Here is a 26,980-nt window from a genome sequence, read left to right as displayed (position 1 = left end):
CTGGAACATCTCAGTGCATACAACAACATACCAGGGACTGGTGAGTGGTGACATTACATGATTCGGCCTGTGTTTTTTTTATATGTATCTATGATATATCTATACTAACACAAAGCTAGAGGATACTTTCGTATCCATCTCGATCTCCACATCATGGCCGATATCGAGAAACAGCCGGGAGCAGAGTCCTCCAAGGCTCCAGACGCAACAGGCGATGATTACCAGACAAACCCATTTGTCAACGCAGACAAGCTGGCTCGCCGCTTGTCTGGGCGTCAGGTGCAGATGATCGCGATTGGCGGTACTATCGGCACTGGTTTGTTCCTCGGAACGGGATCGTCACTCGCTAAGGGTGGGCCTGCTTCAACGCTTATTGCATACGCTATCTGCGGTGGTATTGTCTTTATCACTATGCTGTGTCTTGGTGAGATGGCGGCTTTTATGCCTGTTGCTGGATCTTTCTGTACCTATGCTGGGTGAGTATTCTTTGAGTTTGTTCTGACCGGATGGTTACTGACTTATTTTATAGTCGCTTCGTGGATGATGCGCTTGGATTCGCATTGACTTGGAATTATTGGTTTAATGATGCTGTTTCTACTGCATCAGATATCATTGCTTTGCAGCTTTTGTTGCAGTATTGGACTGATAATTTCCCCGGTTGGGCAATCAGTCTAATCTTTTTGGTTGTTGTCATTGCATTGAACGTCTTATCTGTGAAGGTTTATGGTGAGGTATGTATAGATGACCTTTACTCTATTGCACTTGATCTGACCGTTCTTATCTAGGTTGAATACTGGTTGAGTTTACTCAAAGTCGTCACCATCATTGTGAGTGCCATCCCTTATAAAGCATCCGCACGCCTAGCTAATTCGCTTTTTAGATCTTTATCATCCTTGGTATTGCCGTGAACTGCGGTGGAAATACAGACCACGAGTACATCGGCGGCAAAAATTGGCACAAAGGCGATGCACCCTTCGTTGGTGGAATCGGCGGCTTTGCATCAGTATTCGTCACAGCCTCCTTCGCATAGTATGTAGCCCCATCTCATCATTCCTTTTGCTAAATGAGCTTCATTCTAACAATCAAACAGCGGCGGCACCGAATCCATTGCCATCACAGCCGGTGAAACTAAAAGCCCTGCGAAAACAATGCCAAAAGTCGTCCGCAACGTCTTCTGGCGTATTCTTCTCTTCTACCTCCTCTCAATCCTCATCGTCGGTCTCAATGTACCATATGACTACCCCGGTCTCTCAGATGGTGACACAAAGACCAGCCCCTTCACAATCGTCTTCCAACAAGCCGGTTCCGCAGTTGCTGGCAGCTTCATCAACGCCGTCATCATGACCTCCGTCATTTCAGCTGCGAACCATGCCCTCTTTGCCGGATCTCGGCTTCTATTCACTCTCGCTGTCGATGGGTATGCGCCCAAATTCTTCGGTCAGCTCAACCGTTTCCATGTTCCGTGGGTGGCCGTCCTTGCGACATCCGTGATTAGCGGTCTCTGCTTCGGTGCCAGCTATATCGGCGCTGGACAGTTGTGGTCTTGGCTGCAGAATATCGTCGGTGTCTCAAACCAGCTCTCGTGGATCTGTATCGGTCTTGCTTCTCTGCGATTCCGCTCGGCGATCCGGGCTCAGGGTATTGAGCATCTTCTTCCTTTCAAGAATTGGACTTATCCGTATGGTCCGATCTTTGCTGTTGGGCTTAATATTGTTCTTGTTCTTGTTCAAGGGTGGAAGTGCTTCAGTCCGCACTTCAAGAAGGTCGATTTTGTCTCGTTTTATATTGAAATTCCCGTCATGATTTTCATGTTCCTGGCTTGGAAGCTGATCAAGAGAACTAGCTTTGTGAGGAAGTCTGATATGGATTTGAGGACGGATCGCTATGATCCTTCTCAAGAGGATGGGCCTGAGGGTCTGGTTACGGAGAAGAAGGCGGGTGCTTGGGGTAAAGCTCAACGGTTTGGGCAGTGGTTGTTCTTCTAGTTTTGCTATTTCTTTGTTTTCTTATGATACCTCCTGTTCCATTACTACCTATTACCATACCCAATATATATTTACTCTTTCTCTCGTGGCATACTCTGTCTTGGTTTTTTTTTTTTTTTTTTTTTTTTCGTTATTCTACGGCAACGTTAGGTATCATCTGGGCACTAGTTATAATAGTGGGTTACAGGGTATGCATTCGACGCTTAATCTCCAGGCTACTTTGACAGTGAGACCACAATGAGGTAAAAACTTTCGATCAATGAAACTAGATTTCCAAACTAGTTCTCCAAATAATGCGACTAAATTGGCAGAGAGTTCAACATCTGCCACTAGCGAAGACATTCTGGAACACCAATTCATCAAATCTCAAATCTCGTTTCTTTCCCTTCTTACGCTAGGTATAACAGCTCTTCTATTCGACTAAGCCGTTCCGGGGTAAGCCTCTAGCAACTCTTGAAGCTGCGTACCCAGCGGTGTATAAGCTGTTTCAATGCGGCCCACACACGATGCAGCAGCTGCTTTGACTTGAGTTGTGTAGTTCTGTATTGCTTGTTAGAGCATAACCGAGAAATATTTATTTACTTATTACCTCCAAAGCGTGCTGCGACTGCAAGATATACCCATGCATCTTGACAGCATTATCACCGTGTCCATTTTTCTCGTAGAAAGCGCGTCCATCGGCCATGTGGTAGTAACCCAGCTGGGACGTCGCGAACTAAATGTGTAGAAAGAGAATATATGTTAAGCCGATGGCCCACACAGAAAGTCAGAGTTCAACTAACCTTTTCATAAGCACTACAAATAGCAGTCTGCTCCGCTGGGGTTGTATTAAAAGTGCACTGCAAATCTTCGTTGAAATGGTTGGTTTGGCTTTCGAAGTTCTTGAAGATGGGCTGGGTCAGAGCCTAGTTAGTTCCGAGCCCTTGTATAGAAGATATGGGTTTAAATGTAGATTCAAACTCACTACTGAAGGATCAATATTATCATCTGAAGAATCGGTTACGGACTGCATCTTGTCTGCATAATGCTAGGCTGCAGTTAGTGAGTTGAGGACATCGTCTGCGGTGCATGTGTTCTGGCAAATTGAAAGGCCGACGAGGGCCAAAACGGTGGAGACTGTCAAAAGGACCTTCATGGTTGTTTAGATAATGGGTTAAAGATATAAAGTGTTAGAAATGTTTTGTTTTTCAGACCGATGAGATGGACGGTTGGGTGAAGGTAAAAATGGTTCACACTATAGTGGCTTTTTATAACAAGCTATTCCTCAACACAGGGAATCGGCTATGTTGATGAAGCGGGCGTTTCCTAGTTAAAGAAAAATGCACTTCCATGGCTCTTTTGTCGTCATTCAGATCTATCTCGTATATGTGAAGTAAATTTCTGAACAGTGTTTCCCAATTCTTGGCTCAATAGTTGATTATTCACGGTTGATCCCGATGTCACATCTAAGCCGAAGAAACGAATATCCTTGTTATTATTTCAATCCCAGGGTCTATACAGCGGGAGGTCTCTCGGTCATCCTTTTAAAGTAACTGATATTTCGGGAATTCTGTTGAAAATCCAAATTAATTCGTCATAATTAACATGTCTTTGGAGTTGTTCAACGCTAAACCCTAGTTAACTGATTTCATACATACGTTACTTCTTTTGCGACATGTCAATTCTTGCATGCCAATAATTCAGGACTCTAACGGAATCGAGACTAGATTGCAATTCGGACTGCTTCTCATGCACCGTCGCCTTCATTAATCCATGTGCGAACCATGCAGCCATGGAGAATACAGTGCTTAGGAATGACACCGCTCATTGCCTACAATTCTTTCTGGTTCTGGAAAGGAAAGACATAAATATGGCCTCATTTGTATGAAGAGATTAGACCTTTTTACAATTTATTTTATACACCTTTGTGAAAGACTTCAATTCTGTTACTACATGCTGTTTAGTGTATTACTCTGTAGTATATTATTCAACAAATTCTCGTTGGATGTAAATTTTCCACATCGGGAGTTGCACACCCAGGACCAGGCTACCCAATGAAAATATATATTCGCCTCCACAATCTGTAACGTAGGACTCGGAACCATAGGGGCTAATTTGTTTGGCCTATTCCCCCGATACCATTACTTCACATTTATTTTCCGGCAATCCCGCCCCCGCAATTTACATCGAATGACCCTAGAGTGTATGCCATCGCCTAGATGGTCCCTACAGGTCTCACCTTTGTATTAGCTATCTGCTTCATACCGCTGCAACGTCAACCTTGAAAGCAATCCTTCGTTCTGCTGTAGCTTATGTCACCGATCTATGGATCTTTTCAGTTGACATTCGCGCCAATGCCACTTGTGCGTAAATGATATGGCAATTTCATTGTAGACTGAACAAGATGGATATGATGTAAACCGAAAGTTTTTAACCGTGAGATCCCTGGGTTAACGTACTTTTACAATCGTGGGGCTCGGCGCCCATTCCTACGTGATACCGATTTTCATGGTAAGCTTTCCGTAATATCTTCCTTGACTCCTGACTTTATGAAATGAGAGCAGACAGCAGCATCAACTACACTTCGGGATGGAATAGAGTAGTTACTGAGAGTATAGACCATTAGAAAAATGAGGAAAAAGATAAAAAGGACAAAAAAGAAAACTCCGATAGGGGGAATCGAACCCCCGGCTGCCGTGTGAGAGACGGCGATGTTAGCCACTACACCATATCGGATGGGGACTGCGAAATTCTTCATTAGGTTTAATCTGATCCATTTTAGTTTAGCGCCACCAATACCTGGCCGTGCGTGGTTGTATATAGTCCCCCTTCCCGCCCAACAGCCCAGGTTCCCTTTTTCGCCTTACTTCTCCCTAGGCCTTATATTGAGGCATTTTTGCTATTGATCCGGATTACTGAGCTCCTGAGCTCTACCCGCCTGGCGGCGCAGTATGAACACAGAGCGGCCTTGCCAGATATGGTTTAGCGTTATCTGACAGAAATCTGTGGTACGATCAATGTATGGTAAAAATGGCTCATAAGTCAAGAGTCTGGAAATCCATGGATATCGGTAGAGCTGACCCCGGAAGTATTAACGGGTTGCCGGTCTATGAAACCTATGGAAGTGTGCGTGTCATAGTAGTATGTGTCATACAAAATAAATCCCTCTCCCCGGCGACAAGCAAAACCTTCCCTGTACAAGATATTAGTTGAATGAATGCTCACCATGACTCGACGCACCAGCATACCTTTTTGCAATATTTTGCGAGTCCGTGATCCACCCCCTAGGGTCGAACCAGTCGAACCAGTCGAGCCCAAGAAATTCAAGACACTCTGGAAGATCCCCTCGGAAATAGTGGAAATTATCTTCCAGCTTCTTTCCGACCTGGACCGAGCTTGTTTTGCACTGAGCTCTAAGAGGTTGCATGCCAACTATGTCTCATACAACAGACAGCGTGGCATATGTGTCCTATCAACATTGCCTAGGACGTTACTACTTCGTCGCCTTCAAAACGAGCGCTGGGTATACTGTTCTAGATGTCAAAATCTTCACCGGCACTCTAGATGGCAGTTTCTAAAATTTGGTTGGAGATGTGATCCAAAGCCCGCTATATTCGAATGTAATACTTGGTGCGACTTCCAGCACGATGACAAAGTTGACATTTGTCCATGCTCGAGTATCACATTCCATCAAAAGCAACATCCAATTGAGTACTTTCAATCTCAACAGGATACTTTAAGACGATCGTCTTATCAGAAATTATCTAGGACGTTTACACACATCTGCACTATTCAGCATCCTCTAGCACGGGTATTTGTCCTAACTCGAGCTCGGTCCAACAAAACTTCCAAGACTTTCCAGGTGGAAAATGAGTTTATTTTCCAAGCTTCTAAAGAAACAGCTTTGTCAGGGCTCTTCCAAAAGATCAGCTCTAGACTAAGTAGGTACGAAACCGAATTCTGGCTAAAGAATTTCTTTAATGAAGCTCAACCCAACTTCTTCATTAAGGATAAAAGCTCTAACTGGTACCAATGTCATGGCTGGAATATTGCGGGGGGCAAACAATATGATTTTAAGATAACGCTACATAGGGATCTGGGGGGCGATAGGAGGCCCAGCAAAGGGTGGGATGGTAATTGTCATAAGTAGCGGATTGAAGTTTGCTAGATTGCTCGTTTTGCTCCTCACTTTCCAAATTGGCTGCCATGGGCTGATATAATATCTTCTGAATATGGTCTCTCTTATAAAGTTCAAAGTCGTCAATTTCGCTGAGCGGCGTGTAGACAAGTCACACTATTTATTTTGATCAACCAGCTATATATTCGGACTCAGTTTCTCGTCTTGATTAGCTTTCCAGCTATACTACCTCTAATGGAGTTGAAATACCCTGCTCTTATAGCGTAACCCTGCCCGAAGTCAGATAGCCCCCACGCTTATAGGACGACAATTCGCTTGGCACTAATTAGTGCAAACGCTGAACTGGATATCGTATATCCCGAGAAAATTAATCAAGACTAAGCCAACTTTTATACTGTCAACCAAACCTCTACAATTTATATATATCTACTTATATATCTCGCAACAGACTCGCAAACTAAAATAAGCATGTCAATCTCACCTATATAAACCGGACTCCCAGACCTTTCGTCAATATCTAGCATACGTTCTTTTTAGGCCCTAGGAGACAGATAGACTCCAAGGTTGCTTAAATATTGAATTTCGCCACCAGTGTAGAAACCAAAGTGCCTCGTCGAACCAAAAACCGTCGGCTTCTTATTGTTGTGATGGTGCTTCCAATTACGCTACCACTGCTTTGCCCATAGATATCACGGGATCCATCGCAACCGTAGAGGAAACCCAAACCATATTTGCTTTCTTGGTGTCGATACTATACAATTTTACCAGTGACACAAGTTCGCATGTCGCGCCAATGCCCTGAACAGACATGCTCTTCTTTCTCGCCACGAAGAAGCATAACACAGTGTCACTGTCAACTCCGCGTCTCCTATCGATGATGATATTTCAAAGCCTCTCGCGACTCCGCCCGTCCAGCCGCATCACAACACCTACATAGGTTGACCTGAATGCTAACTCCCAAGCGCATATTCATTAGATCACTCTAATAAGACCGGTTCTAACGTAATCAAGAAAGGTACACAGAAGTTGTATTCGTTTAGACTAGATATAGTATTCAATAAACTGTCATCTTTTTTTCAAAAACACTCTACTTAATCTCGTCTTAGCTTCACCCGAGGGCTACTAGTCACCGACCCTGCGTAGAAGGGCGAGATTTGCATCGGTGTACTACGGCCTACAGCCTACAGCCTACCGGCTACAGAACACATACATTAGCTACCTAAGTTATATACAAATGGCCCCATGGCTTTCGACAAAAAGAAAAAAAAGGGAAAAGAAGAAACAGAACAACCAACAACACCAATGCCTAAAAAATAATTAGCAAACATGACCCGGGGGGGGGGGGGGGGGGGGCACTCACCTCCTTCTCACACAAAATAGTCGGGCTGGACGGTGGTCTCATCCAACCAGTCCACCATGCCCCATCGGGCGTTGTACTGCCTATCTAAGTAGATCTGCCTCATCTCGGCCGCAAGTTCGTCCAGCTCTATGGCATTGGCGCGGTTATGGCGAGCGCAGAACCATCTCCAACCACGCACACCCCAACGGTACAGAGCCCGCCACCCACGGACTATCGTAATGACAGCCGTGATGTGGACAAGGACCAAGAGGAGGACAGTGTCTCTAGACGGCATTCTATAAAAAGTTAGCAAAAAAGAAATTGGGGGAGGGGACTTACCAATGGAGCTGCTCGGGGGAGCAAGTGTCGGGGTTTCTTGATGAGATAAAAAGTCGAGGGAACCTGACAAAAGGTGTTTTCATCCATGGAAATCCATTGGGAAGGGGCGTCCATAGGTCCATGATCAACTTTTTAGGAGATTGGTTGCTCATAGAAACGACCTCGTGTAAGGAAAGAACGCTGAGCTACAGAGGTCTACCTGGTAAAGATACTCAGTAGAGTTTTAGTGGTGACTCTTAGGGTTCGGACCCCAGCGGACCCCAGCGAGCGACTATACAAGATGTCTAAATAATTGGTGTGCTATGATATCAATCAATTCAGCAAGTCAGCTATGGAGATTATACCTCTGCCACTTGACTTTGCCACCAGAAATTCTGGTCAAAAGTCTTTACTGCTCAGTAAGAAAGAAGATCTCATAGATTCAGTTTCCTATCGAAAAGTAAGGAGGGATCTGTTGGGTAAAACTCCTATGATACCTATAGTTTCCCATATCATCCTACAATCTATTCTAACAATGCATTTTGACATCTCTATTATATGATTGTTCCTACGAGACTCACTGACGTGGAGAACAAAATATATTGAATAAAAAGAGACAACCTTATTTTACTTCGTGACTCGAACAGAATTTCCGGTCAAGCGTTAAAGTCCAAAAAGCTTTACCAACCAGAACTTGCCGAAAAGCACCTAGGTTGATATCGTAGGACTAAACTTCCCTTCTTCGGTGAGCAATTCGCCAACTTGAATATAAATGCCCTAATAGGTCAACCGTAGAAGGAGGTAAGAAACGGCAAACATATAGGGGATATAGAGACTTTACAGAACCACGTACGGGATATACTAGGGCTGAGAATAACTAGTTCTTTTAAGATTAATGTGGTCTCCTTTTGTAGTTACAAAAAGCAATTCTTTCAACAAGTATATCCGATATGGTATTAACGGTAGTGACGGTGGAATGGCTACGATGTGGCGTGGTCCGAAATCAAAAATTGTGGTGACTTCGTGTATAGTTCGGGGACACTAGCGCGAATACTGGGAAAATGTGACTAGGCGTCGAGAGAATTTCACTAAAAAAAGATGATCAAAGAGAAATTTATCACCTTGGGAAGTGTCGCCAAACTTTCTTAACTTAATGCTATTAATCATTTCGCTCAAAGCTAGTGAGGATTCCTTGGCCAAATATAGGATATCCTCCTGGGCAGCTTCTTCTATCATCTGCTTGATTCCAAAGGGACTTTTACTGAGAGACCCTAAGGTATTCTTTTTTATTCTAATTTACACGAGAATATCAAATCAGAAGGCACATGGTACACTTGAGGGGTATGATTACCAATCCAACTATAGTATGCTTCTGGATAGGAGAAGTTCGTTTTGTTGAGGAGAGAGTAGTACTTTTGTGGAAACTAAAGACAATAGACCAATATTCATAGTAGAAGTTTGAATGAGCAAAAGTAACTAGTAGCCTATCAAATCCCTGTCGGGACAGATAGCTTACACTGTCAACTTTCAGTCCTTGTTCATTCAACTAGTGTGATGGTGTCGCCGAGGTTTGAGAGATGAACGCCCGGGGAGTTTACGATACTTAACCACTATAAGCAAAGATAATGACACTCATTTCGCATGACAATCAATTAATTATCGCCCATAATAAAGCCGCCGAGCTTATAATAGACATACAGCACCAGTTGGACATATGGCACTAGTCCTGATATGATCTATAAAACCCCATACGGAATCACCACGATTATCTCCTACAACACCACGCACAACCGTGGTCTTTCCGCTGTCCCCCTGGATTACACCATATCGGATATTGGATGGAATAAAGCGGAATAATTGCGTCCTTGAGACTTTTAGCTTAGCGCTCTTAGTCCGTCTGCATTCCTCTGCCGCATGCGTCGTTCTATAAACAACCCTGCTCTTCCCCCTCCATCTAACACTCCACGATTTTCTTTTCGCCTTCCTTTCTCCTACGACTTGCAGGTGAGGCATTTTTGCCATTGGCCCGGATCCTAAGCACCGCTACCCCATTTTCCCCGTGTGACGCGTCGGCTCTTCTACGACCCCGCGACTACAACCTATGTAAGCTGCCCTGTGTACCCTCCCTCGTCAGAATTCTGTCAATGTGGGTCCTGCATATATCTTTAAACTAGTAAAGTTGGCGTTTTATTACATCCGCATACTGTGCTTTTGCTACTAAATGACTTGCAGATTGGTGTAGATGGTATATGCAATACACCACGCTAACAAAGTTTAGCGTGGACTTGGCAGATCCATATTAAACAGAATTCTGACTACTAGTAGGAAGGGTATGCAGGCGCATTTGCCCTATACTCCTTTAGGAAAAGAATCCCTACGCAGCGGGACTGCACATCTGCCTTACGGCTGATACACCGCGCGAGAACCTTGTCGACCCTAGCTATTAGCGCTCGCCTTAATCTAGAACAGAAGATGACCGTATGGGGTTACTCATTTTGATAGACTGATCAGACTGTCTCGGCCGTGATTCGCGCCAGCGGGTTCTTAATTAGTCAGCGCAGTTAAGTGACTCAATACTAGGGACAATTTATTTTTACGATGACTGTAATAGTTCATGGCGGCCATGCCGGGGCCTAGGACGGCAAAGGGCAATGTCTCAGCACGGCAGCCTTCCTGCATCACAATGCATGGAATAGGTGCATCATTTGTTGACTGCGAATGACTTAATTCCACCCAAAACCGGCAAGCCCAAGTGGCGCTCAGCTTGAAGCTGAAGTGTGACACACTGCGCGTCGAGGCACAATGTAGGTAACCTCGCCACTTTTTGATCGACCGCACATGGAGCCGGGGACTGGAGAACTTGAGAACCCTTTGATTTAGCATTTACTCGAATTGAGAAATAAAACTATAAATACGGCTTCGATTCCTTGCCCAATCCTTCAGCAACCATAGTCATTTTGCAACACCTACTGTGACAAATAAACCGCGGAAATCACATATCATACAACATGGCTTCGACCACGTCCCCATTTAACAATGACCGCATCCAAAACCATGATGACAAGGTATTGCTGGCGCGCATTACTGAGTACTTCGGAGCTTTTGCCAATGGCGATGCCGAAAAAATGAACAGTATGGTGGCTGATGATTATCGCATGACCGACATCCGTAAGAGCTAATTTCCCTTCTCCCTTCTCAATTACCATTCTAACACTTTATTTTCATATAGCCCTCGGTATTGTTAGGTCATCTAAACAAGCTTGGTTCGAACAGAACAAGGGATTTAGCGGTCTTATGACGAATATTTCAGTTGAGGCCATTTCACTCCACGGCAGTTCCGAGCCCGGCTCGTTTGCGGTCTTGGAAAACGTGGTACGGTTCACATTGAAGGTTGATCCTCCCGAGGTAGCCAAGCCCAACCTTCCTCCTGGAATTAAGAAGGGCGATTCCTCGGGTATGATCATGCTATCTACGATATGGTGGAATAGTGATGGAAAAATTGCCCGCGAACTTGAGTATGGAAAGCTGTTGTGGGAGGGCTTTGATATCAATGACTTCAACACATTCTGAGAGGAACAAGCATGCAAACTTCCCGATGGACTCTGAGAAGTCATTTGAATACAGAAAGGCCATTGGGGGAAATATGGTAGCATCGAACGCTAGCACAGTCATTACATTAGTCGCAGAGCCGTGGGAACGGCATGAACAATTACCATGTTTGGCCGGATCGGCGTCTTTTTCGGTTGAAGATTTCCGCACTCGTAAACAGAACCGTTTATATGGCTAAGGCAATACGAGATCTGACAAAGCGAAGAAATTTGCTAGTGAGCTATCTCTTTCTATCAATTTATCATAGCAACCACTCTCCGCGTGCTGCAGAAGGCCACTTATAAAGGCGAGTGACGTTTGGCAACGTGGGTATTTGAAATCAAAGTCAGGATTATACGAGGTATAATCCTCTGCTTCGTCGCAATCAAATACTAGTTAGGTTACGTCCTCGATATTAACGCCGGAGACATATATTCTAGCTTTAAGGTATAATAATACCAAGGGTTGTTGATTATTACATTACGTCCATGAATCGTCATTTGCGTATATGACCATATATTGACAGGCAGAAAATTTAATGAGTACAGCTTTCTCCCATCTCCAGAATCTGACATCAAAATGGAAGACAAGTACCTACCTGCTCTATACTACAGTCTCGGTGTTATAGTTACAATTATTGTCTATTCCGCTAGCTTCGTTCTTGGAAATTGGCAAATGCGTCGATGCCGTTGTTGTGTCCTTCATGATCTTGTATCGAGTCAAAGGAGCAGTTACTGCGGAGATACCGACCCCTCTCCGGTTGCCGATTTGTCCATCGTCACCACAAAGCCTGATCCCGTAAGGTCAGATATAGATGGAAATACTTCGATCTACACCACCGATGAGGAGTTCACTCATTCTTCAATTCGCAATATGAAAGCCGCGACCATATAGATATGGCAACTCGATAACTAAGCCTGAAAGGAAGATACTACAACAATATTAGTCTTCAACTCGGATCTTTCTTATTATGCCATACTTCCCCTTTGAACCGCTACTTTTCTCTTGCTATACTTGCTTCTCCTTCGAGTCACTAGGCCATAATCGGTCCTTGCTCTTATAGCGTATTGAAGTGAAAATTTATTTAAAGCAGACTTTAATCTTCCTGGAATTCTGTACTCCGGTTGTATTTGTTGTTATTGTAACATAAAGAGATAATGGGGTATAAAAAGGATAGCTTGAAGGCACGTTTAAGTCTCTAAATAGTATCCTAGGACCATTAGATGTCTTTCTTTGACTATCTTTCTTTGTTTTCCTAGTTGCTTATAATGGATATCAAAGCTTAGTGTAGTAACCTGAGAGTGTCTAGGGCTTAGTTCTAACGTAGCGTTATAATCTCCTGGGTGGAATTCTCGTATACTTGATGAGAAAAAGGAAGGAACGAAAAGAATAGTACGTATAAAGATCAAGCTTATTAAAGTTACATAGAAAGTAGAATGAAACAATCTTAGACAATCAAAAGCCACATTAAGACCACTAAGAACCATGATGAACTCGACCGCCAACCACAACACTCGCGAATATTTTACGTAGGGAATATATGGTCTAGTGCCACGCTGGCTTAGACATCCTATATGATCTACCTATGTAGATTCTCTAAAAAAAAAAAAATCTATCTATCTATCAATAGCTAGAGAATGGATAAAATACTTTATGTACTCTAGGGTACTCGTGTAGATAGGGTATTAACCGCTACTATTTATAGGTCTTTCCCTATTCAATTGGCCGAGTATATCGCTATTTTAATCTAAATGTATTCAGAAGAAGTATTTATCTGCGGACATGGATGGAAGAAATGAAGATAGCTAGCACGTTAAGCAGTGTGAACAACATTTATGGGATAAACAACATCTCCATAAGATTCTAAAACATATCAATCACTTGTCTAAAGCTTCTCAAAGACCTCAACGGCAGACTTAGCAGTAGAAGTCGCACTAGCAGGGTTCTGGCCAGTAACAAGACGACCATCAACGACATGGAAGTCATCCCAAATACCAACAGAGCGCTCATCTATCAAAAAAAAGAAAAGTCAGTAAACACCCAAGGATTCTCCAATGCAAAGCTAAAACTCACACTTAGCACCAAGACGAGCAGCAAGCTCCTCACAAAGCTCAACATTCCAACTCTTCAAATCACCAATGATACCCATAGTATTCTCAGCCTCGGTAGTAAACCCAGTAAGACGACGACCTTGAATAACAGGCCTTCCTGTCTCACGATCAAGGATATTGGCAAAGATAGCCGGACCATGACAAACAGAAGCAACAACACCACCGCTGGCCCAGACCTGCTCAGCGACCTTCTGTAGCGAAGTCGCAGTCGGGTAATCGATCAGAGCGGCGTGGCCAGCGGAGGCATAGAAAACGCCATACTGCGATGCATCCAGGTCGGCGGCTTTGGGCATATTGTCCAGCTTCTTGCGGAAGTCGCTGTTGACGTCGTTCCAGATTGTCAGGTCGTCGCCGTTGAGGAAGTCGGGTGTTTGGGAGAGCCAGTCGGCGGTGTAGGTGCCTGTTTCGGAGGCGAGGTCGACTTCAAAGCCCGCAGCTACGAGGACGTTGTAGGGGTGTAGGGCTTCGGTGATGAAGAGGCCTGTTGTTTCTTTGTTCAGAACAGCCTTGGCCGAGGTAATGGCGATGAGGGCTTTGCGAGGGGGTGTCATTTTGAAGGTGGCTGGAATTCGAGTTGGGATTAAACTTGAGTTGTTTTGGATTGATGCTAATAATGATAATTCTGGAACTGGCAGATCATCTGGTATTTATATCCGTCGACTTGGGGATTTGTATAGTGTCGCCCGGTCCGTGCACATGAACTCCGCAACTCCGCAACTCCACCCTCAGCACTCCGCTACTCCGCCAATCCGTGATGAGTGGCTGTTTCAAGACTGAATAATTAGTGGAATGCCAGTTAGTGTATGAATTCAAAGTTTAGTAGAGCCCCACATTCTGCCCCCAGAGCTACGTGGTCACCAAGCTTGAGACTCCGCAACTCCGCGCCATCGAGGTTTCAACCTTGGAACTTTCATATTTATGATTTGTTCTTGTAGGATTGGTCATTATTTTTTCGAGTAAAAGGTCAGATTCTCAGATTTCCGATTGGAATTGAAACAAATTGTCAGCTTCTGGCCAGAGCGCGTCCAGATTGTTCCAGAAATCCACATCAACCGCCATGTCAAACAAACTTAAATCTGGTGCTAGAACATTTGTGTATGAGCTCGAGGAAGTATCAAATGAGAGACCTTGCGATATACCCATAGAATCATCCATAGAGATAGTTTGGTCGCCATTCAAAGGATCACGCTGGGACTGGTTATGCTTTGCCAGGAAGTCAACCTTGGCGCATAGATCTCGCGTAATGGTGGCCGCATTAGCCGCAACAGAGAACTTGGTACCGAAGTTATCAAACACATCGACTGCAAGGTCGATTGCACTCCTGGCTTCGATGGCCAATAGTGCATCTGGATACACCATGACAAAGCCAATCAATGTCATAGCTGCATTCCATTGGCAGTGGAAGGCCTCATGCCACCCATCGAGAATGGAAGTTTCTACAAGAACCTGTTGCGTAATCTTCGATAGCATGATAGCATGGGAAGCACAGCGCATAGCGATCTCCTCCGCTCGAGAACCTGGCGACGGCTTGGAAGAGAAGGAGATCAGTGGTCGGTATAGATTGACGCTGAGATGGTGGTATGAGTGCTCAAGAAGAACGCGCTGCCGCTGTAGCCAGAGTGGTGCGAACTGCTCGAATAACAGGCGTGTGTCATCTGTCGAAAGAGGCGTGCCATTATTTTGACGCTTCAACTTTAGAGAATCTGGTACGGTGTTGCTCCATTCTTTCAGGATCTGGATATGTGGAAACAGAACTTCCGCGCTGGCTTCGAGGGCATGACGATCATCCCATATCGTCTGGCCATTCCGCAAGTGAAGTTCCCGATCATAGAAGCTCGTGTAGGCAACTCGTACTTTGATGTATAGCTCCGTCTGGTGGAGGTTATAGCTCAGCCAGGTCGAATTGTTGCCAATAGGTGCAAAAGTGGATCCCGACATTCTTGCAGCCTCCAAGCTGTCACTAGGGATGAAAGGCATGACATGAGAATCACGCAATAAGAAAGGACGCCCGAGCTTCATTCCGGCTTTGCTATCCATAAGATAGACCGCCCACCATAAGCGTCTCCGCATTTCGCGGTCTTGCTCAGGCATGCTCGGCGAGGGGTCCAAATGGAGTCCCAAAGCGTAAACGGTGCGCACAGCTTGGCCGATTGAATTGTCTAACATATTGTGGAAAGACCCGCCGCACAGATAGACTGCGCAGAGTAAATGGCATTGTAGTGTTGAAAGGCAGGGACTTTCGAGCTCGTATGTGAGCAGCGTCTGCCCACGCCAAAAGTGCCATCGACCGGCAACCAAAGCATCCTTGCCTTCTACAAGGAACCCTTGGGCATCCGAGGGCAGAGCTGAAATACCATATTGCATACACATGGCAATGATGACATCGACGAGGGCTGATGGTTTTCGTTCTTTGCCACCAGACACCCATAGAGACTGGTAATGCTTCTTGAACTGGGTTTCATCCAATATTGGGAACAATGAGGTGTGATATGTGTGCCAGAAGAAGTTGATAAAATACTCCTCTTGTATCGGGCTTAAATAGACACCGGAATTAGAAAGTTTCCCCGTTGAGACTAGCCTACGTACTGGGTCTATGTCGGGGCCTTCTGGTCTGTCCAGCAATTTGTTGTCGCTTGCTGAGATCGGCAACAAATTGTTGGGAGCATGTGTCTGTTGAAGATTGAGACTCAAATACACACTGAGGCGCTGGATGAAAGAATGTAGTGATGACGGGCCAAGCCATGTATCATTGGATGATCGCGCAGGGCGAAGCTGTATGCCGCCCCAGTATTTTTTCAAATCACTCGAGTCAGAAATTTCAGAGTTCCTCGGTGAAAAGACACGAGGTGGCGATGAGGAAGACCCTGTTGGTGTGGGAAGATTATTGGTCTCATGGGACCGCTGCTCCAGTTTCGCTTCTAGCTGCTGGACTCTCTGCCTCAGCCACTCAATCTCCTCAGAGGCTTGCGTGAGCGTAGATGCTTTGGGCGCTCCACTGTTGCTGCATATTCGGTCTGTCGTTGTACAGTTTGAACAAGGGACTTTGTTATCGCACTTCCTGCGTCGGAGTCGGCATTCATCGCATGCCCTAGCTACCTGGACCCGCTTATGGCGCCGGGATGCCACATGACGTCCCGGAAGTCCAGGCACCGATTCGCTCGGTCGAGTAGTCATGGGTAATCACTGGATAGACTGGGCGACTGAGACAAACGTCGGCAAAATATACAACCTGGAAGTGGACAGGCACTCGGTACCCACCTCTGTGCTCCTGAAAAGTTTGCAGGGTTTGCATACGCTTGGTGCCTGGCCCTACCAAGTTGTTAACGGCTTAGGCAGCGATTACTTGCCGGCGTAATGAAGCCGGCATACCGGAGGATTTATTAATCCTAACTAGTTAACGTATTTCACCTCCGAGCCAGCCACTGGAAAACACATAGTAAATACGATAAACTATAATTTAATATCTTAACAACTATAGTCTATAGGAACTTCTCCTTATAGCCTCCTACTTTTAAGATGATATCTAGTCTCTTTAAAGAGTTTAAAGAAATTTTATAACTTTATGACTCAGATCTATATATTTCTAGTTTTTCGCGACGTATTTTTCGGTATTTTTCGAAATCATAATAATATAGCTTTCTACTCTCCTTGAAACTGATACATGGTGCCAATGAATCTTATCGATAGCTATCGAGAAAGAAGGAGCTAAAATAAAAACATGTTTGTTGAGATATAAATGTAGAATATATCCCATTTACTATGTGTTTTGCGGTGGCCACTGGCCAGCTAGGTGAAATACGATAACTAGTTAGTTACCTCATCCATGGATGTTTTGCAATTTATGATATGTAGTCGAGGCCCCCTTAAGGTTCCAAGGTTAACTGCTCCTTCGTCGATAAGACTTTATTAGTTGTGACTGTTAAGATCCGGCTAGCGGATCAATGTATTTTAGTCTCTAACCTGCTTTGGTAGCTTTAGGGGGCTCATTTCGATTGCGATAGTGTTGTGGTGGCCTGAGGCCACAGATTGATGTCTCAGACATCAACCCCTCAATGGGTATAGGTAGCTGGTAGATTCTTCCATAGCAATCAACTCTCTCCCTCCCCACTTCCTAGCCTACATATTGTAGAAGCCCCAACAATTTGCCTTCTTTTCAAACATGGACATCACTCCAATAATACGTCCAAATATCCACCCCGAGGAAATCATCCTTATACATCCCAGCCGCTCCATCTTTCGCTGCACCCGCACACACCAACAAAGGCATGAAATGATCAGCAGCACCTGGAGGATGCATCTCATAGCTATGAATGAAATCCCTCCATCCCTCAAGTGCCTTTTCCCTGTCTTGCCTTCTCCCCTTTGTCACCGCAGCTGTCAGCGCTGAATTCCATTCGCTGGCACTCTTGATCAACTTTGCAGGCGCTCTAGTATCGCTAATAATCAACGGAACCATTTTGCTATTGTTGTGGATAGATGCGAAGCCAGAACCCAAAATTGCAATGTTGGAGTCGCGAAGTTTCGAAAGGGCGCGGCCCATTCGGAGATGTTCAGCCGGGTCTTCAGACGCGAGGATGGATAACTGAATGATGGGTATGTCCGCGGCCAGATTGATAAGCATCAGGGGGATAAAGACACCATGATCCCAACCTACCATATCCCACTTGTTAGTTTATCATTGCCGCTCCCTGCTTGGCTGGGCAGCTGGCAGTCTCAGCAGTGGTTTTAGGACACGGTATTCCGACTCACCTCGTTTTCTATTAAGAATAGGTGTGAAACCTTCCTCGGCAATAACGTTCTTGACATCTCCCGCGATGGCAGGCGATCCCATAGCATTGTACTTTAGGCTGTAAGCTTCACTTGGGAGACCGCCATAATCATAGTAGAGGTCATGGTGGCTCGCGGATGAAATTGTAGGTTGATGTTCGGACCAGTGGGCCGTCACGCAAACGATGCCTCGCGGGGCCTCTGGGGTACCAATCTTGAGGATCTTAGGGACTCTGTTTTTCAAGGAATGAATGATGTCTCTATGGCCCGGTCCACCGATTACAGGAAGGGGGCCTGTACAAAGACAATTAGTTTACCTGCTTTGCTCGTTTTGTCTGACACGGGGAATTGAAAGCCTACCTCCTCCATGTGATATACAGACCACCGAGGCGCGTACCATGGTAAATGCCGAGTTATCGAATGGGTGATGGAAAGGTGGTTATTCGTGTCCGCTCATAGAACCCCTGGGGCTGGACCTTTGGATATTCCTTCCCTTAAATAGGCCGGATCTGGGATTTCAATACAGCTCAACGTTATAATAATGGATACTCCCATATTTTGCTTTGTTAGGCGAAGTATTGGCCCGCTTTGGAGTGATCTTATCCAGTGACAACGATGGAAGACTTTCCATCTATCTGTCCACTCCCATCAATTCCATGCCGCGCGCTATGTATTAGATACACTGGATGGGCTAGTATAACAGGCCAAACGACGTATGAGAGAGGCGGGTGGGAATGGAAAGACATTCTCCTTACTAGTGACGGCGGTCTAACTCTAATGCACGACCCGTCCACGGGTCCACGGGTGGGCTGGCTACCCGCTTAGTCATGCCGCGCGGTGCTCGCGACATCAACCCTACCCTTTCCTTAGTCAAACCACGCATCCATCAATCATTCGCTCAACGTGCCACGCAGAACCAAGTGCCGATATTGTATATTATAACAGCAACTGTGGGAATTTTGAGGCTTGAGTAATCTTAAATAAGATTTTTGCGCGTTGAGTTTAGTGTGACCGCAATGAAGAGCTATAGTGGCTGCTGGACGTGCCGTTTACGGCGCAAGAAGTGCGACGAGATGCGACCGGAGTGCAGAATATGCTCATCATTGCAAATTACCTGCTACTATGACCAGGTAAAACCAGCATGGATGGACGGGGGCGCTGGGCAAATGGCAAAGGCCGAGGAAGTCAAGGAAGAGGTCAAGAGAGCTGCCGCGCGCCGCCGCGGGGCCCAGTCGATGGATGTCCTGGAAACACATGTGGAAGAGAATGCCCCTCCCTTCTCTGACGCTGGGGTGGATATGCTGGGACTGCCCAACCGTCCAAGAGACCCAGCATCACGCATGCACGTTGGCGGTGACCCCTCTTCGCGCTCAAGTCCTACTCATCCTTCGCTTGCATACACATGGTCTGATAGTGGGGCATCCTCGATAAGCCATTTCAATACTCGCCATCACTCGACTGCGACTACGCCTAGCTACAGTGGCCCGGGCACGCTGTTTGTAGACACCTCGGGTAATCGAGCATCCGCGGACGAAGAGATTGACCGACGCATTATCGTGTTCTACTTCGACCATTTCTTCCCCTTCTTGTTCCCCTTTTACAGGCCCCCACTCCTTGAAGGCGGGCGTTCCTGGGTCATGGAGCTCACTGTGCGCAATAAGGCCATGTGGCACACGACTCTTTGCCTTAGCTCGTACTTCATGTCTGTCGCCTTGGACAATACCGCGTCGGGTCACGAGTTTTGTAAAGCGCTCGCCTGGGAAAGGCTCCTGAGACAAACGGATGTGACTTTCAGGATGCTTCAACAAGACCTCGAAGGAGTTACCTCCAGTGATGCGCAAGATCTAATAATCGAGACTTCCCGAATTATGGGTAGCGTTATCCAGCTATTGAAATTTGAGGTCAGTGCTGGTAACTTTGAGAACTGCCAGACGCATCTTGATGCAGCCATTGTCCTCTTCACGCAAATCTTCCGAGCTACAGGGTACGGTGCCAATGATGGCAACGAGGGGAGAGAATTGCCTACGTTTCATGATATTCTGAGCCGGATGGGAGATCCACCTTGGACTATGGAGCTTCAGCAGAGTAGGGCTTGGAATTCCGACCAGGCAGCTTTCCGTTTCTTCTCGGTGCTGCTACTCCTGAACGATATCGTCACCAGCACGTGCTTTGAGGAGCCGCCGAGATTACAGAAGTATCACGCTCTATTGCTGTCCACCGACAGCCCTGATGGGAAAGCTTCTCTCAGATTGGAAGCATTCGTCGGCTGCGAGAGCTGGGCGATACTGCAGATTGGCCAGATAGCCGCGCTCGACGCATGGAAGAAGTCACTCAGAAAGACCGGGCAGCTCGACACGATGGAACTGGTCGCACGCGCAGTGGAAATCAAGCAGATCCTGGTCGAAAACCTCGCTTCCCTTGACGCCGCAGCACACGCACCCAGAACTCCCAACCCGGTTGACATGTTCATGCTCTACAACGACCACGCGCTGTCCACTCTAGGAGATGGTAGCACCGTAGTTACACGGATCTGGGCACACGCAGCACTGATCTATCTCTCCGTCGTAGTGTCTGGGTGGCAGCCTGGCAGCTCCACCATCAGGGAGAACGTGGCACGGGCAATAGAGCTGCTTTCCCAGCTACCAGCGCCCGCGCTGCTGCGCACTGTGGTGTGGCCGTTCTGCATAGTTGGATGCCTCGCGAATCCTGATGAGGAGTGTCTCCTACGCTCAATGGCCCAGGCGCTGGTCCCACTGCGGCTGTTTGGTGCGACCCAGAAGGCGCTAGAGATAATGGAGAATGTGTGGAAGTGTAGGGATGCCATCGATGTCAACACTTGGGACTTTGCAGCGTGCGTCCGCACTCTCGGCTATGTGCCACTGCTGGTATAAGCGGTTGTCTTAGGCATGTGTACTTTAACTGCCGCGCGGTGCCGCCCTAACACCTACAAAGTGGGCTCTTGCCTAAAGTGATCTGGCAGACCCACAACCCGCGCGGGATCAACAAAAGCTGAGTGAATCTTGTTATCGTGCCATCGAATCGTTGCAGAACTAATGATCCTGTAAAAAAAAAAGTTAGAACACTACTAATGATTTGCCAGGTTTTTTTTTTTTTTTTTTGGCGTTTGTAGCTATAAATCACGAAACCCCCCAGGGGCAGTACCAGTCGAATTCAACTCATTTATATTTGATATTTATCTACCACCAGATGCCTGCGCACCCTGTGATTCTTATTCTCGGCTCCGGGCCCAGAGTCGGTGCCGCGGTAGCTAAACAGTTTGCCAGCACCGGCTACTCCGTGGCCATCACTTCCAGAAGTGCCTCAGCCGGCAAAACCACAGAAGGCTATCTGTCCGTCAAGGCAGACCTCTCCAACCCCTCATCAATCTCGGCAGTCTTTGACGCAGTCAAGGCTGAGTTTCAAAGCCCACCCAGTGTCGTGGTATACAACGCCGCGGCCCTGACGCCACCCGCAGACGATACCCTCTTCTCCATCCCAGCAGATAGCGTTGCTGCTGATCTCAACGTCAACACCGTTTCTGCCTATGCGGCCGCCCAAGAGGCTGTGAAGGGGTGGGAGGGTCTCCCACAGAACACGAATAAGCTGTTCATCTTCACAGGCAACATGCAAAACAAGGCCGTCATTCCGATGCCCCTGATGCTGAACTTGGGGATTGGTAAATCCGCCTCTGCGTATTGGATTGGCGCGGCGGATAGGCTTTACTCTGGTCATGGTTACCGGTGAGTTGATTCCTGATCTATCATTGATATTATTGCTAACATCTTTCGATAGCTTTATCTATGCCGATGAGCGCAATGCCGATGGTAGCATGAAGGGCATGAGCCTTGATGGCGAGGCACACGCCCAATTCTTCGCCGATCTCGCCAACGGAAAGGAAGAAGTGCCGTGGCATGCAACGTTTGTCAAAGGAAAAGGCTATGTCACGTTCTAAGGAGTGTGCTTTTCCTCAAAGGCGCCGTCGTGGATGGTCTAGGCATCGAGAAAGGTGGACACCAAGCTTACCGCTGGTAAGCGATTGGTTCGGTGTAAAATCCAACTTTTGTATGCGTTTTCCATGTAGCTTTCGATTTTCCTAGAGCTCGATTTTTTTTTAACCACGAGTCTCAACTCCTTCAGCGAGGATACCTCAACGTTTCTGTCGCACAGATGCCCTTTGCTGTTCTCAATCAATCAATTCATCACACGTTGTTGGTTCCGTCCGATCTTATTAGGTGCTACGCATATCCCACTGCCCTCCGTCTTACTGATCACGCGGAAAGACTCGTTTCCGGAATATGCCCAACACTATACATATTACCCTACAAAACTGGGGAGTATCCAAAGTCCCTTCCGTCTGACAAACCCTGTCTCTGCCACAGAGCTCAGCCCCCTATCCCCCAATCGCAAGTTTTCACTTCCCCAGGACCACCCAACAAGAGCACCCTCTTACATCCAGAAACGTAGCAAACAATATTGGATCACGCGGTCGATTCCCACGAGCAAAGGCACTGAAGACCGTGAATATTCAAAGGCCAAGCAAGCTAGAGATACGTATATTTATATGAGATCAAAACTTCATTTTTCACGAATATCCGTGGTTTAGATCGATTTGGCTTAAATTATAGACCATATATCATAGATTTAAGCACTTGTCTTTTACTATTTCTGCGGCCGTTGAAGAAAATGTTGGCATGAAAAATGTCGAACTGAGTGGTGATATTTAACCACCAAGTACGGCAGATTTTAGATGTCATCTCGTCAACTGGGTTTTTGCCAGGCAGAAAAATAAAAGGTTATAATATACATCGACAAGTCGCTTGCGTAGAATATGCTTTTTTTACTCTCTTTGCATACACCTACAAAGGGCTTCTAAAAAGAGCATCCAAAAGACATTACAAGGCCAATAAATAGTAAACTAATAATCTATACCTATAGTACGAATTCAACTCGCACTAAGATCATATCGAATAACTACATTAGTCCCATAGTCCCATATAAAAAAAATGTGGGATTAATAACTAAATAATATTGAGAGGAAAAAAAGAAACCGACAGTTGCAGGGTTCGAACCTGCGCCCTCGAAAGGACTAGATAACATGAATGTGTTTGTTCACTGGAGTAAGTTAGTTAAATAGTTCCGAAGTAAGTAATTGATTAAGATGATACGCACAGTCTAGCGCGTTAGACCACTCCGCCAAACTGCCTGATTGGCTGAACACTATCACACAGTCATGCACAGACACAGAGCAAACGGAGTAATAAAACAAATATCGAGGACCAGGCTGAGGGTTCGCAGCGGTGAGGACTGCGGGATTGTCGAATCCAGTCCGTGTTGGCCCAAGGCCGAGGTCAATTGAAGACGATCCATACTTACGTTTGGAGTATGTGTTAGGCTTTGCCACATGATTAGAAGGACGACCAAGTCGGATAAACTAGAGATATCTCGTCGGGAATAGCGACATTCTCGGAGTGGTCACCACATACTATGATAATCCGCAGCCGACTGCCATAAATAAGGCTTTATATGACTGCCCTCAGAACTCATATATAAGCAGGGATAGGTGGAGTAACTTAAAAGGCTCGTGGGATGTGTCCATAGTTCTGGAGGTTGTGCGTAAGAAAAGAGAGCTAGAGCGACAGAAGTGGAAGAGACGTGAGAAGTGGAAGAGAGAGATGAAAGAGAGGTGAGAGAGAAGAAGAAAAAGAAGAAGAAAGAATCTGTTGCTGTCTAAAAACAAACGGAGTTTAGCTGAATAGCCTTATATAAATTGCCTCTACAGGAGTAAATAAAAGAGTGCAGCAAAGAAAGAAAATCTCCCAAAGAGAAAGGATGCCTGGAAACCCTTTGACATTCGTCCTTCTAAGTTTAAATTGAGGCACCTGGGCACAATTATATGCTTACGTAGCGCCTCAGATATTACCTAGGGGTAAGGTGAGATTTGTCGTTATGCCTTGGCTTGAAATTGGTAAATTTGTGAGACTCGCTTCGGTCGTAGTTGAGTTAGATGAAGACGAGGAACATAAAGGAGAGAGAAAAGAGAGGGTTAAAGTCTAATCCCGTTAGAATTTTGTTTAGAGTAACCAAATCCTGGCCTTTTGCTCATCTGTGTATCTCTTAGGATTGGGATGGTCGCAGTACATCTAGTCATACGGGCATTCGAAATATCATACAGCGCTGCTACCCAGACATTTGGACATCTCGATATACCAGCCTCCCCTTCATCTGACGAAAGGTGCTGTGAGACATGACCTTGCTTTCTTTGTCCACGGTACCGTCAAGCGCCCTCGACTGCCCAGAAGTAGTGAACAGAATCCGAACTGGCCAATCCACATTCCTGGAATGTGCAAAGAGCAAGTCCACAAACTCCTGGCACATGTACCGTGCGCTTCCTTCGAGGAGGTTGATTCCAGAGATGATACAGTACCGCAGGGTAGGTGTACTCTCCAGCAGGTATTTAAGCAGCGTTAAACCTGTTGTCCAACGCTCCCCTGGCTGCGTGAGTCGATCAAGCATCTCCGGCTGTAGGTGCACTCTGTCATCAGGCGGTTGGAACTGCAGCAGCTGGCAGATTAAACTGTAAACCATCGCCATAACGCCAGCTTTGTCTTCGACGTTGCGAATCTCGGGGATACTCTCGTACTGGGGTCGTTGGCAGATGTACGATACAAACTGGGCTCGAGCTCGGATTGCCGTCCAAATAACCCCAAGAGCAGAGAGTTGGGCGCTGGTTTGCGGGCCTGTTTCAAAGGGGCTGATAATCCAAAGTTTAAGAGTATTGCCCGATGTAGCCTGTGCCCAATTCCCGAGTATTTGGACAATGGTAGGCTCAGCGACAAGTCGTCCCGTTTGGAGGGCGAGTCTGATTCCATCACAGCCTCCCATTTGATCAATTTTTGGCTGAAGGCGTTGACAGACCCATTTAGCTTCGGACCTGCTGAGGCTCCGAGGAATATCGACGATTTCTGCGATTTCTGTTTCTTTTATCGATGCAGTGCCTCTTGCTGTTGTTCTTCCGGTCTCGTGTTGACCTTGCAGCTGCATGCGTTCGAAGCGTTCTTCCCATAGACCCACTAGCAATATCACAGGACTGTTAGCGAGACATCAAAATAGGGTTTGGATATAAGGAGACGTTGCGTACTGCGTTCAGTCATCTGCAGCATCAAGGTTGCCATTGTTCCCCCAGCCTCGTTTTTCTCGTTTCGAATCTCATTCACCCAGACAGAGAGCTTCTTTTCAAAGGACGTAAATGACTGATCGAGCTTATTTAGTTGCCATGCGTTCTCGACTAAGGCCTGATCACGGATGAGTCGGATGGACCGTTTGATTGTTTCTGTCGTGTCCTCGTAGCCCGTCGTAAAGTTTGAGTTGAACGAATCGAGCCATTTTGAAGGTTTTGGTTTCATATACCAGGTGGCTACCTTGATGAAGAAATGGAAGTATTGCGTATAGATATCGGACAGTCGCTCTTGCATGGCCGGGTTGTCATAAAGGTCGAGCCACTGTGTACAAACAGCGATGCTCTCCGACAGCTCTGCTATATAGCCCGACAGCTTTTCCGCAATAGTCGAGTAATTAACCGAAGCCTGTTAAAACATAAATAAGACCAAATCTTTTTACTTGATCTGAAACTCTCACCTGAATGACCATCGTGATGGCACCACATAAAGCAGATGTGTAGGAGGTTTGACTTGGGAAACATTGAAAGATTTGCTTATGTGCGTCAAACCTTTGGCATATCTTTACGAAATTCGTCGCCGCCTAAAAAATAATATTTTCTTTTTAGTTAAGCCGTTGAGACGTTTGCACTCCTCCCGCCACTGCTGTACTTACCTTGCTGTTTGACTCTGTCCATTGAGTCTCGACCTCATTGATGATTGAAGTGACTTGAGTCACTGTGAGCTCCCCTCGCTGGCGGATGTAACTAGCCAGTTTCTGTTCGGTCGCGTTTCGATGCATGAGTCGTGAGAGTCCTGATTTGCTCTTTTCCGCTTCTACCTTCTCATCCAAAGATTTGAAGAATTCATCGCATTTGGATTGCAGCGTTTGACGGGCTAGTTCGAGTCCTTTAAAAGAACTGGATGAGAAGGGTCAGCCTCTCTAGCTCCATTGATTCCTCAATATTCCTTTACTCCCTCCGACAAACCTCTCTATTGACGGTTGACCATAATAAATACGATCCATTCGCAGTTTTTCTTGCGTATTGATCTCTGCGTCCAAGTCCCCTTGGTACGACTTGACCTGAGAAGCTAGATCTGAATCCTCTTCGAGTTCAGCAGTGAACCGACGCACCAAATCGGGCCGTGAGAACTCTTGTGTTGTATTCATAGTGTTTGTTCTGCTGTGCAGCAAAGAAGCAATATCAGCGGAAAAATAGTGCCAGCTTACACACCCATAACCGGCCTGAAATTCGGACGGGAAAGGTCTAGCGATATGCTAACCCCAATTAATACATTAGTCGAGGTATATATACAAAGGTACCTCCTAGATAAAGTGTCATTCGACCCACTTTGGCTAGTATGATTTCTGATTCGACATGGAAAAGACCACACCCCCGCTTCAGCCGAGTCCGTGATCACATCTCGCTACATTCGCATTGTGAAATCAAGTCCAAAGCCAACATAGACTCGTTAGTAGTTGTTGATAGAATGCGAGACTTTTCGGCACCGACCGCGTCCATGTTTCGGCACGAGATACATACATATGTTCTTTATGAAGAACTCGTTCGGGAATTGGAGTAGACTTGCGGGGGTGGTTG

The 26,980-nt window shown here is 46.1% G+C and overlaps 10 protein-coding genes across 10 annotated transcripts; 4 read left to right on the top strand and 6 right to left on the bottom strand.

Moving 5' to 3' along the window:
• Positions 1-153: 153 nt before the first annotated feature.
• On the top strand, positions 154-1,985 carry N7455_009452 (amino acid permease; the record flags this gene model as incomplete). Its single annotated transcript, XM_040954662.2, has 5 exons — positions 154-476; positions 530-731; positions 786-827; positions 881-1,029; positions 1,091-1,985. The coding sequence occupies 5 exons, from the start codon at positions 154-156 to the stop codon at positions 1,983-1,985; spliced, it is 1,611 nt and encodes a 536-aa protein (XP_040815024.1).
• A 420-nt stretch (positions 1,986-2,405) lies between these two features.
• N7455_009451 (uncharacterized protein) lies at positions 2,406-3,120 on the bottom strand (the record flags this gene model as incomplete). The annotated part of the gene is made up of 5 exons (XM_065606210.1): positions 2,406-2,525; positions 2,575-2,700; positions 2,768-2,878; positions 2,950-3,012; positions 3,040-3,120. 5 exons carry the CDS (start codon positions 3,118-3,120, stop codon positions 2,406-2,408), a joined length of 501 nt encoding a protein of 166 aa, XP_065460173.1.
• A 4,349-nt stretch (positions 3,121-7,469) lies between these two features.
• N7455_009450 (uncharacterized protein) lies at positions 7,470-7,736 on the bottom strand (the record flags this gene model as incomplete). Its single annotated transcript, XM_040954595.2, has 1 exon — positions 7,470-7,736. One exon carries the CDS (start codon positions 7,734-7,736, stop codon positions 7,470-7,472), a length of 267 nt encoding a protein of 88 aa, XP_040814874.2.
• Positions 7,737-10,767: 3,031 nt separating this feature from the next.
• N7455_009449 (uncharacterized protein) lies at positions 10,768-11,329 on the top strand (the record flags this gene model as incomplete). The annotated part of the gene is made up of 2 exons (XM_040954588.2): positions 10,768-10,927; positions 10,989-11,329. 2 exons carry the CDS (start codon positions 10,768-10,770, stop codon positions 11,327-11,329), a joined length of 501 nt encoding a protein of 166 aa, XP_040814857.1.
• A 1,812-nt stretch (positions 11,330-13,141) lies between these two features.
• N7455_009448 (uncharacterized protein) lies at positions 13,142-14,065 on the bottom strand. The gene is made up of 2 exons (XM_040954745.2): positions 13,421-14,065; positions 13,142-13,357 (listed from the first exon to the last, which is right to left on the bottom strand). The coding sequence occupies exons 1-2, from the start codon at positions 14,007-14,009 to the stop codon at positions 13,233-13,235; spliced, it is 714 nt and encodes a 237-aa protein (XP_040814953.2). The 5' UTR covers positions 14,010-14,065; the 3' UTR covers positions 13,142-13,232.
• Positions 14,066-14,430: 365 nt separating this feature from the next.
• Positions 14,431-16,632, bottom strand: N7455_009447 (Zn(II)2Cys6 transcription factor; the record flags this gene model as incomplete). The annotated part of the gene is made up of 1 exon (XM_040954674.2): positions 14,431-16,632. One exon carries the CDS (start codon positions 16,630-16,632, stop codon positions 14,431-14,433), a length of 2,202 nt encoding a protein of 733 aa, XP_040814818.2.
• Positions 16,633-17,611: 979 nt separating this feature from the next.
• N7455_009446 (DODA-type extradiol aromatic ring-opening family dioxygenase) lies at positions 17,612-18,625 on the bottom strand (the record flags this gene model as incomplete). Its single annotated transcript, XM_040954779.2, has 3 exons — positions 17,612-18,108; positions 18,208-18,519; positions 18,586-18,625. The coding sequence occupies 3 exons, from the start codon at positions 18,623-18,625 to the stop codon at positions 17,612-17,614; spliced, it is 849 nt and encodes a 282-aa protein (XP_040814935.2).
• A 616-nt stretch (positions 18,626-19,241) lies between these two features.
• On the top strand, positions 19,242-21,116 carry N7455_009445 (Zn(II)2Cys6 transcription factor; the record flags this gene model as incomplete). The annotated part of the gene is made up of 1 exon (XM_040954695.2): positions 19,242-21,116. One exon carries the CDS (start codon positions 19,242-19,244, stop codon positions 21,114-21,116), a length of 1,875 nt encoding a protein of 624 aa, XP_040814905.2.
• A 316-nt stretch (positions 21,117-21,432) lies between these two features.
• N7455_009444 (Short-chain dehydrogenase/reductase SDR) lies at positions 21,433-22,177 on the top strand (the record flags this gene model as incomplete). Its single annotated transcript, XM_065606209.1, has 2 exons — positions 21,433-21,965; positions 22,018-22,177. 2 exons carry the CDS (start codon positions 21,433-21,435, stop codon positions 22,175-22,177), a joined length of 693 nt encoding a protein of 230 aa, XP_065460172.1.
• Positions 22,178-24,402: 2,225 nt separating this feature from the next.
• On the bottom strand, positions 24,403-26,550 carry N7455_009443 (uncharacterized protein; the record flags this gene model as incomplete). Its single annotated transcript, XM_040954525.2, has 5 exons — positions 24,403-25,295; positions 25,364-25,808; positions 25,861-25,983; positions 26,056-26,299; positions 26,369-26,550. 5 exons carry the CDS (start codon positions 26,548-26,550, stop codon positions 24,403-24,405), a joined length of 1,887 nt encoding a protein of 628 aa, XP_040814840.2.
• Between the last annotated feature and the right edge of the window lie 430 nt (positions 26,551-26,980).

This window comes from Penicillium solitum (genome assembly GCF_028829755.1).
Source record: "Penicillium solitum strain IBT 25940 chromosome Unknown utg000008l_segment0_segment0, whole genome shotgun sequence".
In the NCBI taxonomy this organism is placed as follows: Eukaryota; Fungi; Ascomycota; class Eurotiomycetes; order Eurotiales; family Aspergillaceae; genus Penicillium; species Penicillium solitum.
Note: the sequence above shows the minus strand (reverse complement) of the source record. Positions and strands in the feature narration are given on the sequence as shown.

Coding starts and splice junctions, on each gene's coding strand:
- N7455_009448 (XM_040954745.2), bottom strand. CDS start 14,009: ATGACACCCCCTCGCAAAGCCCTCATCGCCATTACCTCGGCCAAGGCT. Junction 13,358..13,420: donor TGCTCGTCTTGGTGCTAAGT/GTGAGTTTTAGC, acceptor TTTTTTTGATAG/ATGAGCGCTCTGTTGGTATT.